Source organism: Ruditapes philippinarum, unplaced genomic scaffold, assembly GCF_026571515.1.
Source record: "Ruditapes philippinarum isolate M1 unplaced genomic scaffold, ASM2657151v2 ctg9616_1_1_1_1, whole genome shotgun sequence".
In the NCBI taxonomy this organism is placed as follows: domain Eukaryota; kingdom Metazoa; phylum Mollusca; class Bivalvia; order Venerida; family Veneridae; genus Ruditapes; species Ruditapes philippinarum.
Window position 1 is genome coordinate 2,296 of NW_026858453.1, and position 15,548 is coordinate 17,843.

At 31.9% G+C, this 15,548-nt stretch overlaps 1 protein-coding gene across 1 annotated transcript in view; it reads right to left on the reverse strand.

Annotated features, from left to right (window-relative positions):
* Positions 1–1,065: 1,065 nt before the first annotated feature.
* LOC132753212 (uncharacterized) overlaps positions 1,066–15,548 on the reverse strand; it is a gene marked incomplete at its 5' end in the record, with an annotated part of 55,516 nt that continues 41,033 nt past the window's right edge. Inside the window, 8 exons of the mRNA XM_060743655.1 lie at positions 1,066–3,120; positions 4,684–4,919; positions 5,616–5,664; positions 6,897–7,024; positions 7,353–7,879; positions 8,519–9,698; positions 12,402–12,911; positions 14,925–15,041. Coding sequence (XP_060599638.1) covers positions 2,986–3,120; positions 4,684–4,919; positions 5,616–5,664; positions 6,897–7,024; positions 7,353–7,879; positions 8,519–9,698; positions 12,402–12,911; positions 14,925–15,041 — 2,882 coding nt within the window. The remainder of the gene's footprint in view (positions 3,121–4,683; positions 4,920–5,615; positions 5,665–6,896; positions 7,025–7,352; positions 7,880–8,518; positions 9,699–12,401; positions 12,912–14,924; positions 15,042–15,548) is intronic.

Consider the following 15,548-nt stretch of genomic DNA (forward strand, 5'->3'; position numbering starts at 1 on the left):
TTAGATAACGGGTTATCTGGTCGTCAATGGCAATAATATTATTAAAAAAATTACTTAAAATTGATAAAAAAAATGGTCAACGTCAAGACATTTATAAAAATAGATATTATATAAATAATTGATAAGAAAAAAAATAATCATAATACAAGTAAAATATCAACCAACAACGTCACAAAAACAACAAACAAAAACAATAATAAACAAGAGGGCAATGATGGCCCTGAAATCGCTCACCTGTATATCGGCCATTGGGGCGGGACAAATTTTAACCCAGTGGCTTTTTTAACCAACTTTGTAGACACCCATCACAAGATGTTTCATGATGAATATCTAAACTCTAGCTCTTTGGGGTTTTAAAAGAAGATTTTTTAAGTTTTTACTATAGACATACAAGAAATATCAGACCCCGGGGCGGGGCCAATTTAACCCTGGAGCTTTTATTTAAACAAACTTGGTAGACACTCACAAGAAGATGTTTCATTCTAACTCTTTGGGTTTTTAAAAGAAGATTTTTTAAGGTTTTACTATATACATTTAAGGAAAATCAATGACCCCCTGGGTAGGACCAATTATGACCTCAGGGCTTTTATTTGAACAAACTTGGTAGACACTTATTAGTCAATGTTTCATACCAAATATTTAAGGTCTAGCACTTTCGGTTTTTTAGAAGAAGATTATTTAAGTTTTTACTACAGACATATAAGGAAAACATTGACCCCCGGGGCAGGACCAATTTTAATCCAAGGGCTTTTATTTGAACAAACTTGATAGACACTCATCAGACAATGTATAATGTCAAATATCTAAGCTCTAGCTTTTTCGGTTTTTTTAAAAGAAGATTTTTAAGTTTTCACTATATACATATAAGGAAAATCGATGACCCCCAAGGGGCGGGGTCAATTTTGACCCTAGGGCTTTTATTTGAACAAACTTGGTAGAAACTTATCAGAAAATGTTTAATGCTAACAATTTAAGCTGTAGCTCTTTTGGTTTTTTAAAAGAAGATTTTTTTAAGTATTTACTATATACATATAAATAAAAGCAGAGACACCCTGTGGCTACTAGAAGATATTTCATGCCAAATATCTAAGCTCTAGCTCTTTCGTTTTTTTAAAAGAAGATATTTTAAGTTTTTTCTTTCTGTTGCCATGGCAACCAGAGTTCTGCATGGAATTAAATTATTTGAACAATTTTTAAAGGTGACCACCAATGAACCATTCCTGTGAAGTTTGGATGAAATTGGCTTAGCGATTTATGAGGGGATGCCGTTCAAAGTAAAAGTTTACGGACGACGGACAGACGGACGAAAAGTGATCACCAAATTACAAAAGCTCACCATGTCACTTTGTGGCAGGTGAGCTAAAAATAACAACAAAAAACGTTAAAAATAAGCAACGATTGTCACTATATGAAATATGAACGACTTCGAGAAAATAGAAAAAAGATTAATGATTTAATGTATGTGATTAAAATATCTTAATTAATGTACATGTTAACAACATGATAAGTTTAAAGAAAACATCATAATGAATACAATTAAAACTAAAAATGAGCCAGTTATTATAGATAACTGGTTATCTGGTCGTTAATGGCAATAATATTATTAAAACATTTACTAAAAATTGATAAAAAACATGGTCAACGTCAAGACATTTATAAAATTAAATATCATATAAATAACTGATAAGAAAATGAAATATCATTATACAAGTTAATATCAACCAACAACGACACAAAAACAACAAACAACAATAATGAAGAACAACAACAAAAACGTTAAATATTACTTTCATCGAAGATAAAGTTCTTTGGATTGAAAAAATTGGACTTATAATCTTTAAGGTGTATACAGCCGAAGGTGGAAGGAGGGTATTTTGTGGTCGGCAGCTTTATTTAGTTAGTAACTTTCACGGTGTGTAACTCTTATGACACCAGCGCGTGATCAGTGCATGATTTCTTTGTTCTAACCGTATCACAGCGGCATGATAAATTGCTGATAAACATTCGCCATCTTTCAGCGAGAAGTTGATGCAGAATAAGCATTGCAACTGAATTAAAATTTACTTAGAATTAAGCTGTACCACCACCTCCCCTCCACCTCCATTTATTGATGATTTATGACTTTGTAGATTATAATTTTGCATGTAGGCGGTTCTGATGACCAACCTTTGCTTAGAATTCTTAGTTAGATATTTTGTAAAACATTAGATTATAAACATTTGGTAAAAATATAAAGATTTATTGTTGAGAACAGTCATTTCAAAAATAAATGACAATAATTCATTCAACTAGTAAGTACTTATTTGTTGTATCCTAAAGCAAATGACATGACTCTGTGCAGCAGTCATTGGTATGTTAGTCCAACGGATTCTATTTATGACAAATATAACCAACGATTTGTCACTGTATGAAATATTCGACTTTGAATAAATAGAAACAGATTAATGATTGAATGTATGTATTTAAATTATCTTAACTAAAATAGATGTTAACAACATGATAAGTTTGAATAAAACATCATAATGAATACACTCAAAATAAAAAATAGTCAAGAAATAAGGACCAGGGGTTATCTGGTCGTCAATACATTGTTAAAACATTTACTAAAAATTGATAAAAAAACTTGGTCAACGTCAAGACATTTATAAAATTAAATAGCATATGAATAATTGATAAAGATAAATATAATTACCCACGTTTATATCAACCAGTACCAACAACAACAAAAACAACATACAAACAACAACAACAACAACAAAACTCTCGTTAAATATAAGCAACGATTTGTCACTGTATGAAATATAAATCAGAAAATTTATTGAAACATATATACAAAACATGACTTCATCAATTCTAACTCAATTAAACAGACATACTATACAGTTTGCCATTTACAGTAAATCTAGTTCAAACTAAAATACGAGTAATAGATGTGTCATAAAACTAAGAAACAAATAGTTAACACCATTGCGTTTCTTTTCTTATTTATTTCAAATTCTTATCACATTTTGAAACAAGTTTTCGAAGAAGTTTTCCATATTGGCAAATATTTTCCTGTAGAGCTCTTTCATCGGCAGCTATCGAAGATTTTGCATCTATAACAACAATTGGATATTTACCCTATGGAAAAGAAAATTATCAAATGTATTAATCAAGCCTGAAGGAGCTGAACCAAGTCAGATTGTTTCGGGAATCATTTAAAAAACCATATTATTAGATCAATTTGTGTACTTAGTATAAAAATGATAGTTCATCGCATTTAAAACTAGAACTGTGTCCAAAGGACACGGATGCCCCCACTGACAACATATATATGGTATATAGTAAAAAAAATCAACAAAGGGCCATAATTCTGTTAAATTTGGTCGCAGCAAAAATTCCTTCCTTAACTACCATCTACATATTAAGGTTGTTCATCCCTGGAAGTTTAAGCAAAATCTGCCAACTGGTTAAAGAGGAGTTTTGTTCACAAAATTTCTACATAGTATATAGTGAAAAAATCAACAAAGGGCCATAACTCTGTTAAATTTGGTCGCAGCGAAAATTCCTTCCTTTACTGCCATCTACATATTAAGGTTGTTCATCCCTGGTAGTTTAAGCAAAATCAGCCATCCGGTTTAAGAGGAGTTGCGTTCACAAAATTTCTACATAGTATATAGTGAAAAAATCAACAAAGGGCCATAATTTTGTTAAATTTGGTTGCAGCAAAAATTCCTTCCTTTACTACCATCTACATATTAAGGTTGTTCATCCTTGGAAGTTTAAGCAAAATCTGCCATCTGGTTTAAGAGTAGTTTTGTTCACAAAATTTCTACATAGTATATAGTGAAAAAATCAACAAAGGGCCATAATTCTGTTAAATTTGGTCGCAGCGAAAATTCCTTCCTTTACTACCATCTACATATTAAGGTTGTTCATCCCTGGAAGTTTAAGCAAAATCTGCCATCTGGTTTAAGAGGAGTTTTGTTCACAACATTCTACATAGTATATAGTGATAAAATCAACAAAGGGCCATAATTCTGTTAAATTTGGTCGCAGCGAAAATTCCTTCCTTTACTACCATCTACATATTAAGGTTGTTCATCCCTAGAAGTTTAAGCAAAATCTGCCATCCGGTTTAAGAGGAGTTGCGTTCACAAAAATTCTACATAGTATATAGTGAAAAAATCAACAAAGGGCCATAATTCTGTTAAATTTGGTTGCAGAGAAAATTCCTTCCTTTACTGCCATCTACATATTAAGGTTGTTCATTCCTGGAAGTTTAAGCAAAATCTGCCATCCTGTTAAGAGGAGTTGCGTTCACAAAATTTCTACATAGTATATAGTGAAAAAAATCAACAAAGGGTCATAATTCTGTTAAATTTGGTCGCAGCAAAAATTCCTTCCTTTACTACCATCTACATATTAAGGTTGTTTATCCCTGAAAGTTTAAGCAAAATCTGCCATCCGGTTTAAGAGGAGTTGCGTTCACAAGATTTCGGGACGTACGGACAGACGGACGGACGGACAGACGTACGGCGTGACGGACGGACGGACAAGTGCAACGCTATATGCTCCCACTCTGTGTGTTGTTTTCCCTTTTATCCTTATGAGTGCAACCTTGACTGAATTTTACCCTTATCTTGGAAAATGCATACATACCTGATAAGGAGTGATATAATAATTTGACAATTAGGTATATACCTTTGTTATGTAAACATTCGTCTCACATATCTCGTCTATGACAATGAAACACTCATCTAACAGACAAAGATATTCGGCAAGTTGTTTGGATAGTGCTGCAACAATACTGATTGACAAACATCTATCGTCATTTAGTATTTCTTGGATACTACGCATTGTTCCTATGGGAACACCTTCTTGTTTCATGCGAACAGATCTGCTTAATTTCTGATATTTTAAAATGACGCTGCCATATTCTGCAAAACATATATTAAATATTCCTGTCAAGGATTTATACCGGAAACAAACAAATATATGAAATATATATACATGTATAATTTATCAAGACCAAATTTTCAATCAAATTTCAGATGTTATACACAGTGAGCTGCATTGTAAGGTATTGCAATTAAAGAAACTATCAAGTATAACATATTAACAAGTTATCGCAATTGCAATCAATATTAATAACATCAAACCAGCGTCATACACTTATAACATTGATTTCATTTAGAAATTAACTAGTATTAACATTTTGAACCGTGTTGTAGAGTAGATACTAAGTATGCATTTAAGGGGCAAAAAAATAATAAGTTCTGAAGCAAACGTCACACAGTTTGATGCGAATAAAACATTAGAATTTGCATAGGCATGATATGATATCTCATTATAAATTAAAAACCTAGAGCTAACATTCATTGTCTTAAAAGAAATGTTATCGCTTACTACTATCGGTGCTCTAGACAATACAAATATATACAATATATTATATTGACATTGATACATTGAGTATGATATTTTGACACACCATGAATGAATATTTAAGGTAAAACGATTTGATTTATAATATATGGCATACTGTCATTGTTAATTGGTCCATATGAAATTATTACTTGACAATGAAACAAAACAAAAAACATGAACGATAAACTACAGTAGTGTTCGATGTTTACCTTTCTGGACCATTGTTCGACTCTGCTCACCAATGCTTGGATTAAAACTCTAAAAATAAAAAGAGGAAAACGAAACCTGATTCTTAAAAGATCTCCGTCCATAAAGAGATTCTCAAAAAATCGCAATGACACCAAACTCTGGATGTTCCTTTCTAATTTTAATATTTGACCTATTAGGTTAAAGTATTGCATTTAGCTCAAGCCGGTACTTGGGATGTACACGGTAGCTCGCGTTAAGTATTATTTTAATGAAAAGGGTCAGTGAAACCAAGTCGTCAGCATTTTAATTTTGCCGTATCGGGCGTACTTTAGGAATCCCCTTTTCCTTTTTTTCTTGGCGCTTTTACTTTTGTGATGCTTATTCTCATGATTAAACAGTACGAGGAACTTTATTATTAATTGGTAACTTTTCCGTTTTCATAGATTCCAAAGCTTTTGATTGCATGAATATTGTGGATATCATGGCCGTTTCAATGAATAATACATGATGTTGTGAAGTGTGTCTTGTAAACAGGGCTCCTTTGGTGTATTAAAAAACCAACGTTTCAGATGATTTAAGAAATTTAGAGCAGATTAAATGTTAAAGTTCTAATTCAATCATTTGCCAGACTAACATTAGATAAAACAACAACTGGTTTATCTAATAGGCAGGGTCAGTACATAAAATATTGTAAGAATATTTACAAGTCACAAATGTTGCGCTCGATTGTCCAAAAACCTCAAAAAGGCGACATGTGTACAAATAACCAATTGTGTACCAATTAAGTGATTTGTATCATATTGCTTAATCAAAATTAAGTCGTGTGACAATATATTATTCACCACCTATCAAGAGCTGTAATTGCGTAAATTCAAATTGAATACACCTTAACCATTGTCAAAATAATTTGTCAAAAATACCCAAGTCAATAGAAGTTAAAATCAGCAATATCTTTACTCATTATCCCTGTAGTAAACAAGAGAAATGTCGATATCCCAACTAACCGCCCCTTTTAAAAGTATTATTCCTTATCATAATTTTTACAACTTTCTCTAAAAAGCAACCTCGATTCTAACCTGTATATTTAGCTTTTGTTATTTTTCGGTGCACCAGGCTAGGTCTAAAACTATTTATATAAGGGAAGTCTAACGGTTACTTTTGTGAATTTTGGTCAAAATCCACCGACTGGTTAAGGCGAATTCACATTGAAATAAAATGAAGAGAACGACGAATCATGAGTGACGAATATTATAATTTCAATGCAAATAACAGCGAGAAAGCAAACCATTATTCTAAATTACCTTCTTTCCGAGTATTGCTGACACCGTATACAGAAATGGGTTGAGTGCAGAGTTAATTGGTAACACAAAAATTGCTGTCCATGCATACACATCACTTGGAATCGCAAATCCAATTAATGACAAAATACCTGAAGAAGATATTATTGTTATTTAACAGTTTTTATTTGTGTATATTTGACTGAACAGACAGGATTGTGTGAGGCAAGCAAATCTGAACAGACGCTTCAATATTTTGAAAAATATGTTTGAAAAAATATATCTTAAGACGTTTCGTTTTTTAGTACTGCATTCGAATATGGAACACACATATATGATTCTCTTGATTAAACTGTATGATAGGTATTGCATTAAGTATTGTGTAAGTCAAAGGTTCGTTATAAGATTTTATGCATTAATCGCAAAGGGGACTTTGAAAATGAATGTTCATTCCAATGTATGGCTTATATGAGACTTTACCCATGACCCCTATCGGAAACCAACATAAAAAGTCAGTTGTTGCAACGAGAATAAGATTCCTAGCAACTTTCAAATCACGCTTTCTTGATTGTTGTGTCTTCTTCATAACTGACGCCCGTCGAAGTTCTTTGAATATGGCTAACTGTCCTACAGCAACAAGAATAAAAGTGCAGAAATTTAAACCAACGAAAATTGACACGGAATACATCCATCCCGGAGGTTTATCTCGCGTCAAAGGCAGTGCGATGCATACCCCTGTTTTAGAGTAGAATTGGTTTTTGAAGTGACTTGTGTAAAGAATTGGAATGATCGACAGGGTTATGGAAATAAACCAGCATATTCCGCAGCAGATATAAGCCTTTGTAGGTCTAAACCTCACTGTGCCAAATGGAAACTTGATCACTAATAGTCTGTCCAAGGTAATGAAGCAAAGAAAGAAAACGCTGGCTTCAGACGAAACTGTAGACAGAATCCCTGCGGTAACACACCAATTACTGTTTCTCCAATAATCATCCACAAAAGTGTATCTGAAAATGAATTGAACAATAGTTTTAGTTGAAGGAGTGAATCTTATTTGATTTTAATGATGTGTTCCTTTCTCTGAATTTAATTATTTGAATTCATTCATAATCATTATGTCATTTCTTTTTAACATGACGAGTTAATAAAGATCGATGCCAATCTTACCTATATAAAAAATCATCGACAATAAGTACTACATAATATACTTTCAAAACAAAAAGAACTTCAAGTGACATATCAAGACAATTTATTCTATGTAATAGTAAATAATTTATGGCATATCAGTTTTCGGTAAATTAGCACTTGCGTAGGCCAAGTTACTCTAAATCTATCATACATGTATACTGTCATATATAGGTAGTATTTTTGTAGACTATATATCGATATTAATATCTGTTGCTAAACATCTTTTTAAAAAGAAAATAAGAAATATGCATTGCGGAAAAGATTCATAGGAAACAGTATCTGGAATTTGTGTACAAATTGCTGTAAGAGTCAGTACCTGTTTTGTTTTAAGAGAAATTTTGAAGAAACCAATGACCCATATTTGTTGAGTGAATCAATAACACTGACGTACTTGTTACTGTAGAGATAAGTAGTTCAGAATCAGTTATAAAATGTAGGTTTCATGCAGAAATGAATACCTGTTTCTATAGAATGAATCAGCAACTGCTATCATTATCAGGTACACACCCATCAGGAAATCTGCAACTGCAAGGTTAGTGACAAATATGCCATAACCTATCTTTAGCCTTTCGCGATCATAGACAAGACGGTAGATGATTGAAGATAGATTTCCGCATAATGAAGCTATTCCAACTATCCAAAGAATTGCTTGAAGTACAGGGTTTTTAATTAGGTCTTCACATGAAGAAAACTCATTTTTGTATAAAGGTCTGCAATCTTCTTCAGGGACATAACAAGGGCGGATACAGCAGAATTTAAATGCAGGTGTATGAAGCTCTCGAAGGAATGTTATGCCGTTAAAAATTTGTGTTCCAAACTTTATCACATTATTTCCTTCAAAATAGATTTTACGTACTTGGGAAATGTTGAAGGCATCATTTTCAATCTCCTCAATTTTGTTGTAAGAAATATCAATACTGTTCAAATTTAAGTCTGAAAATGTAAGGGAGCTTATCCTTTTCAAGCTTGTGCCTGTTATGTTTATGTTTTTTACTGATTTTAAGCCTGTAAAAGCTGTCGATGAAATCTCTGTCAATTCATAGTTCCTATCAAGATTCAAGTGGGAAAGATACCGGAGCATGCCAAATACCATATCAGGTAATAGTCGTATTTTGTTGCCACTAAGATCCAACGAAAACAGATATTGTAAATTTACGAAATAATTTTTATCAACATGACGAATGTCACATGATGAAATGTTAAGATAACGAAGCTTGCTAAACACAACTGGTACCTGTTGTATTCTATTGTTACTAAGATCTAACAACACCAATTGTTTTAAGTTAGAGAAAGTTGTGTTGTCAACATGATGAATGTCACACGACGAAATATTTAAACGTAACATAAAATAAAAATTTAAATGGTTTTCGTGTATGTCTTTAATTGTTGGGTTTTTACTTAGATCAACACTTCTGACATATTTTGTCAGTGATGATAAATCTGACAGAGAAATGTTGGCCGCCCTACAATTAATTAAGTCACCAACACAATTACATTTCTTAGGACACACAGAGTTACACAGTCTTTCATCGTCACCATTTCTACAATGCACCACATTATCACACACTTGTTCAATTGGTATGCATTGTTTACTTGAAGAACATCTGAACTTCCCAGCACATGGAACGTATGAAGCCTCTAAAAAGAACACAGATTACGGATGTTTTACAGAAAAATATAAACTTTGAATAAATTTATTTATATGATCAACAAAATTTGAATCTTAATATATAACCCACCCAATGCAACACCTCCGATTTGAAAAGTATTCAAAAAGCAAGAATTTCGTTCAACTTCATTGAAACTAGGGGTTTCGTATAATAATGGTCAATAGTGTTTTGTTTAACGTTAGTTATATACAGTCTCAAAAAACCCTTTGGACAGAAAAAATTGTTAAATTTTAATTTTATAATTATAGTAGTTATTTGGTGGCTAAAGAAAGTTAAAAATCTTTAAGTTAAACAAGAAATGTCAAACGATACATATGGCCCACTTTCAAGCCATTGACTTATAATATTGATAATTTTGCCATAAATGGGTACATGGAAGTATGGAAAAAAGAAACATAATGACCAATAAATATTCGAAATATAAAGACATTGACCTTTAAAGTAGTGACCCCCCTTAAGACTAATCAATATTTAAATATGAAGAATTTGTGTAAAGTTTTCTAGGTAATAAGCGGATGCTGTGGCCTTGACCTTTGAACTAGGGATACCAAACTCTGTTGGAGTAATCTACTATATATGCATATTCAATATGTGAAATATGAAGACTTTGTAACAATTGGTTTTTATGACACTGAGCGGAAACCATTCTGACATTTAAGGCACCTGTGACCTCGACATTTGACCTAGTTATCCAAAGTTCAATAGGTGTCATCTACTAGTTATGACCAATCATAATGTAAAATATGAAGATTTTCTAAACCATTGTTCCTTGATCTTTGATATAGTGAAACAAAAATAAATCTATTTGTTATGACCATCACTATGTTAAATATGGAGACTGTCAAGGCAATGAGCGAAAAACATACTATTAAAGGCCCATGTGACCTTGACCTTTGACCTAGCTACTTCAAATTCAATAGAGGCCATCTACTAAATATGACCACTCAGTATATGAAATATGATTTTTGTGATAAATAGTTTTAAAGATAATAAGCGGAAACCTTGTGACCTTGACCTTGTGAAATATGAAGACTTTGTGATACATGGTTTTCAAAATAATGAGTGGAAACCATTCTGACATCTAAAGGCCTGTGACCTTGACCTTTGACATAGCATACCGAAAATCAGTAGAGGTCATCTACTAGTTATGTCCAATCAATATGTGATATATGAGATTTTGTTTTCAAGATAATGAGCTGAAACAATTCTGACAGTAAAGTCACCTATGACCTAGACCTTTGACTTACTTTCTCCAATATCAAAAGCTGTCAACAACTAGTAAGGACGAATCAGTATATGTAATATGAAGACTTTGCGATAGTTTTTAAACCATTCTGACATTTCAAGCCCCTGTGACCGTGACCTTTGATCTAGTGACCCCCAAATCAATAGGGATCATGTACTAGTTATATCCAATCACTATTTGAAATATGATATTGTGGTGAATAGCTTTTGAGACAATGAGTGGAAACCATATAACCATTAAAGACCCCATGTGACCTTTACCTTTGACTTAGTAACCCTTAAATCAATTAGGGTCTAGTTATGGCCTATCATTATTTGAAGCATAAAGACTTTGTGATAAATGGTTTTCAAAATAAAGAGCAGAAATCATTCTGACATTTAAGGCCCATGTGACCTATTAATTTTGTCCTAGTAACCCCAAATGAAATATTCGCCATTTTCTAGTCATGTCAAATCAGTACTTGGGATATGAAGACTTTGTGATAAATAGTTTCAAATTATGAGCGGTAGCCATTCTGCCATTTAAAACACTTGTGACCTTGACCTTTGACCTAGTGACCTTAAAATCAATAGGGGTCTTCTACTAGATATGACCAATAAGTATGTGAAATATAAAGACTTTGTAATAAATAGTTTTCAAGATAATGAGCGAAAACTATTGTAACATTTAAGGGCCCGGTGACCTTGACCTTGATCTAGTGATCACAAAACAATAAGGTTTATCTACTAGTTATGCACAATAAGTATGTGAAATATGAAGACTTTCTGAAAAGTAGTTTTTAATTTAATCAGTGGTAATCATGTGGTCTACCGATAGACAGACCGACAGACAGACGGACCGATAGACCGACATTAGAAAAACAATATACCCCCTCTTCTTCGAAGGTAGGCAATATAACAAATATACTTTACATTAGACCCTCGAAGAAAGAAAACTGTCAAACAAGTGTTTAAAACGGTTGGCGTAGGGTAAACTATTTATGAATATCTCAATCATTTAGCAAAGAAACAACATTAAGCTTGTGTGATTTGTTAGCTTAATGCTATTTTTTTAAACAACAATAAGCAATAAAAAACATTTATCTTGAGGATGATATTATAGATTATACAAATATTTGTCATTTCTGAAAAAAGTATTTCTCATACCCGAATGTTATTCATATAAGTCGCTATAACTTGTAAACCGTAAGCAAATGTTGCATATATGTGACCTTAAAAGTATATCTCTGGCTTATATTTTCAATTGTTAATTCCTTACAGTGCCCCTTAAAGGAGACATACCTTAATTGCTTTCATTATTATCGCCATTTTCTTCATATGTCCACAGTTACATATGTATACATCCAATATATTCCTTTTGTTAACTGCAGGTGGGTTTAAATGTATTTACTACTTACTTAAAGAATATTTCATCTCTTTCACTCACCTGTACATATTTCTGGAAATCTCCTGAATCCTGTCCAATACAGAGACCTCCATTTACTGATATGAATATCTTTTACAAATTTGTATTTATCATCCTTATAAAGGGAAGAACTGAAATCTTTTATCACCCGATATACTGAAAACTCTGGTTGTGAGAGATTGGACAATGCTAAGCTGGAAACAACTGCTGATTCATTACTATTCTCAAGCACAATAATACCTCTTTTATCTGATTTGGTAAAGCGCAGCCTTTTAAGAAAGTCTCTTGCCATTGTTGTATACTTGCATTCATTTTTTTGTAATTGATTTACACGTTCTTCTCGTATTTCCAACAACCTAAATGTAATGTCAAAATCCACTGATATATTCAGACTCCTAAAATAAAATAATCTCACAACACTATCCTTAGCGTTTGTAAAAAATTGTTTAGCTAAATGTACTGCTGTTTCTCCGCTTTCAGGGTCTCCATCTTCCACAAATAAGATAACTTCTCTATCCGAATCTTCACAAGCTGAAGTAAGTAATCAAATCAGATAAAATTAAACAAGAAATATCTTTGAAGAAGACATTTGATGTGAAGTCAGTATTATGTAAGGTTTTTCATAGATTAAGACTATTGCCAAAGCAAATTATCGAATGAATGATAATAAATGTTATGATTTATGACCTTTGTAATTCTCTTTTTGGATTTTGTATTAAACTTGAAATGATATCTTATGATGATATGATAATGATAAATACATAGCATTAAAATATATATTTTTTGTAGAATTACAAAGTTTGTCCTTATTACCAGCCTATTAATAAATCTATATTCGAGATGTGTGAAAAAAATAAATGTAATTAAATGTTAAATTGACCTTACTTTTGAGTGCATGCTGGGTTGTCAATGATTGAACTTGGGTTGTAGTGGTCAAGACATTAGTTATACACAAATTTGAAATAAGATAAAAAAAAAGATGCATTTCTAAAAGTTGAGAATTATGAGTCCCTTGTTACCCTCATTTATCTCTGACAAATCATTTAAAAGTTAGGATTAAACGCAATAATATTGAGCTTCTTGTTTAGTCTACTCTACGGAAAATTTACCAGGCGAGGAATATGCTAGCAGTTTTACTTTTGAGATGCATAAAATGAAGCAGGCAATTTTGTAACATACACTTGTATTTGAAAACACAATTATTAATACAGCTACGCTAAACAAATTTAGGACCAAAAATATTAATTTTAATAATATGGAGAATAAAATGAGACTCTTTGAGATTTAAAAGAGTATGTAATTGTGTGTAAGTGAATATATATGGCAGACATGCGTATAAAGAAGCACGCATGTTCTTCACCATTATGGAGCATAACAACATTTTACTAATTTTTGAGTATAATATATTATCTTTTGTAAAAAAAATTATTCTGAGCTGTTTACATATAATTCATGTGTTTACGTATCCGAAATACTTTTGATTTTTACTAATTCTAGATAATAAACAGAATGTGCTTGTACAGTTTTAAAATTTAGAATACATTATATCAATTTTAAGATACCACGAATGAAGCAAAAGAACATGGAAAACTTGATCTCAGTGTGCTATAATAGACATAATTGTAACAAATTCATACATATGAACAATAACGATGTAATGCAGATCCGTATACTCCAGGAACTACCTGCATGTACCAACAGGATTGTCGCAATTTATAAACAGTAATTGTTTAAGTCATTTTCCAACTTTTGGTTATTGCCACCGACGTTCTAAAGAGTGCGCAGGACATTAGTTTATGAAAAATTGAAACAGAAAATGTTTATCCGCTAAACGCTGTCAAAATTTCCGCAACGATTTGAAATCAGAAATGACGTGCACTGGTTAAACCATAGTGACGGGCTCCTTTTGTTAGAATATACTGGATTTCTTCCATCCATGTACATGATATTTTTAAACAAAAGCTCTGTAATTGTTTTAATAAAATCATTATATTACACATTTCCATTTTGTTCCTGTAACACTATTAGTATAATACTACTACCTTGGATATATTTATTTTTTATGATAAAAAAGTTTCCGAATAATTAAAAGACAAATCATAATATATATAAGTAAATACTTTTCATTGGAACGTATTAAATCTTAAAAACAGGAGATTCTTCAGGTAAATCCTTTAAAACATAGATAATTCTGTCAGAGAAAATATATAGATAAACGGTAATAACAGAGTAACCTTCCTTTGAAATATATTAAGATAAGGATTTTGACAACTGACAATATTTGAACTTAACAGTACACATATATTTTATGAAGCCCCAAAACCGTTTTTTTAAGTCTTCTTGTAATTCTTGCAAAGTATTTTCCATTCCCTTTAATCTGTTAAAAAATAAAGAGCGGATACAAAATTGCTTGTGAACGGACGAACGGAAAACCAGAGGTATAACATCATACGTCCAAAATTATTTCGACCGTATAGAACGCTATTTAACAGACAAAACAAAAAATGGTGTTGAATTTAGTAATGATAAATCTTGATCACTTACTACAATCTTGCTCGTCTTCTCCTCCAGGACATTCAATATGTCCATCACATAGAAATCTCTGTTCAATGCAGTAACTGCCTGGACATTTGACTGTATTTTCAGGGCAAAGGAAATTTTCTGAAAATGAAATTTGTGATAAAATTCCGAACAATTACATTTAATCGTACCATTTATTTTAGTAGTTATAACATATTTGTTGTCACTCTTTTTTACCTGTAAAATGATTCAACAAATTGTATTTCGACTATGAAAGTAATTATACACGATAATACTACTATACACAATAATACACATTTAAAACATTGTTTATAACTTAATATTAAAAAAGTGTTTCAGATATCAAACACAGATATACATTGTAGATTAAGAGGGTAATTTGTCAGTCATTTTAAAGCAACCGAAAAAAGCTGATAGTTTGCAATTCATAATGCTTACAGATACTATAAACGACATGAAAATAACTCGGTTGAATGCAAAAGTCGCAAAGTCCTACTGAACTAACAAATACAAGAAATAATGGATAGAAAAGTAATGGTATCTATGACATACACCACGGCGCAGGAATGTTATAAAGTCATTGATTAAAACGATATTACTTTTAGTGTAATACCACTTCGAAGAGAC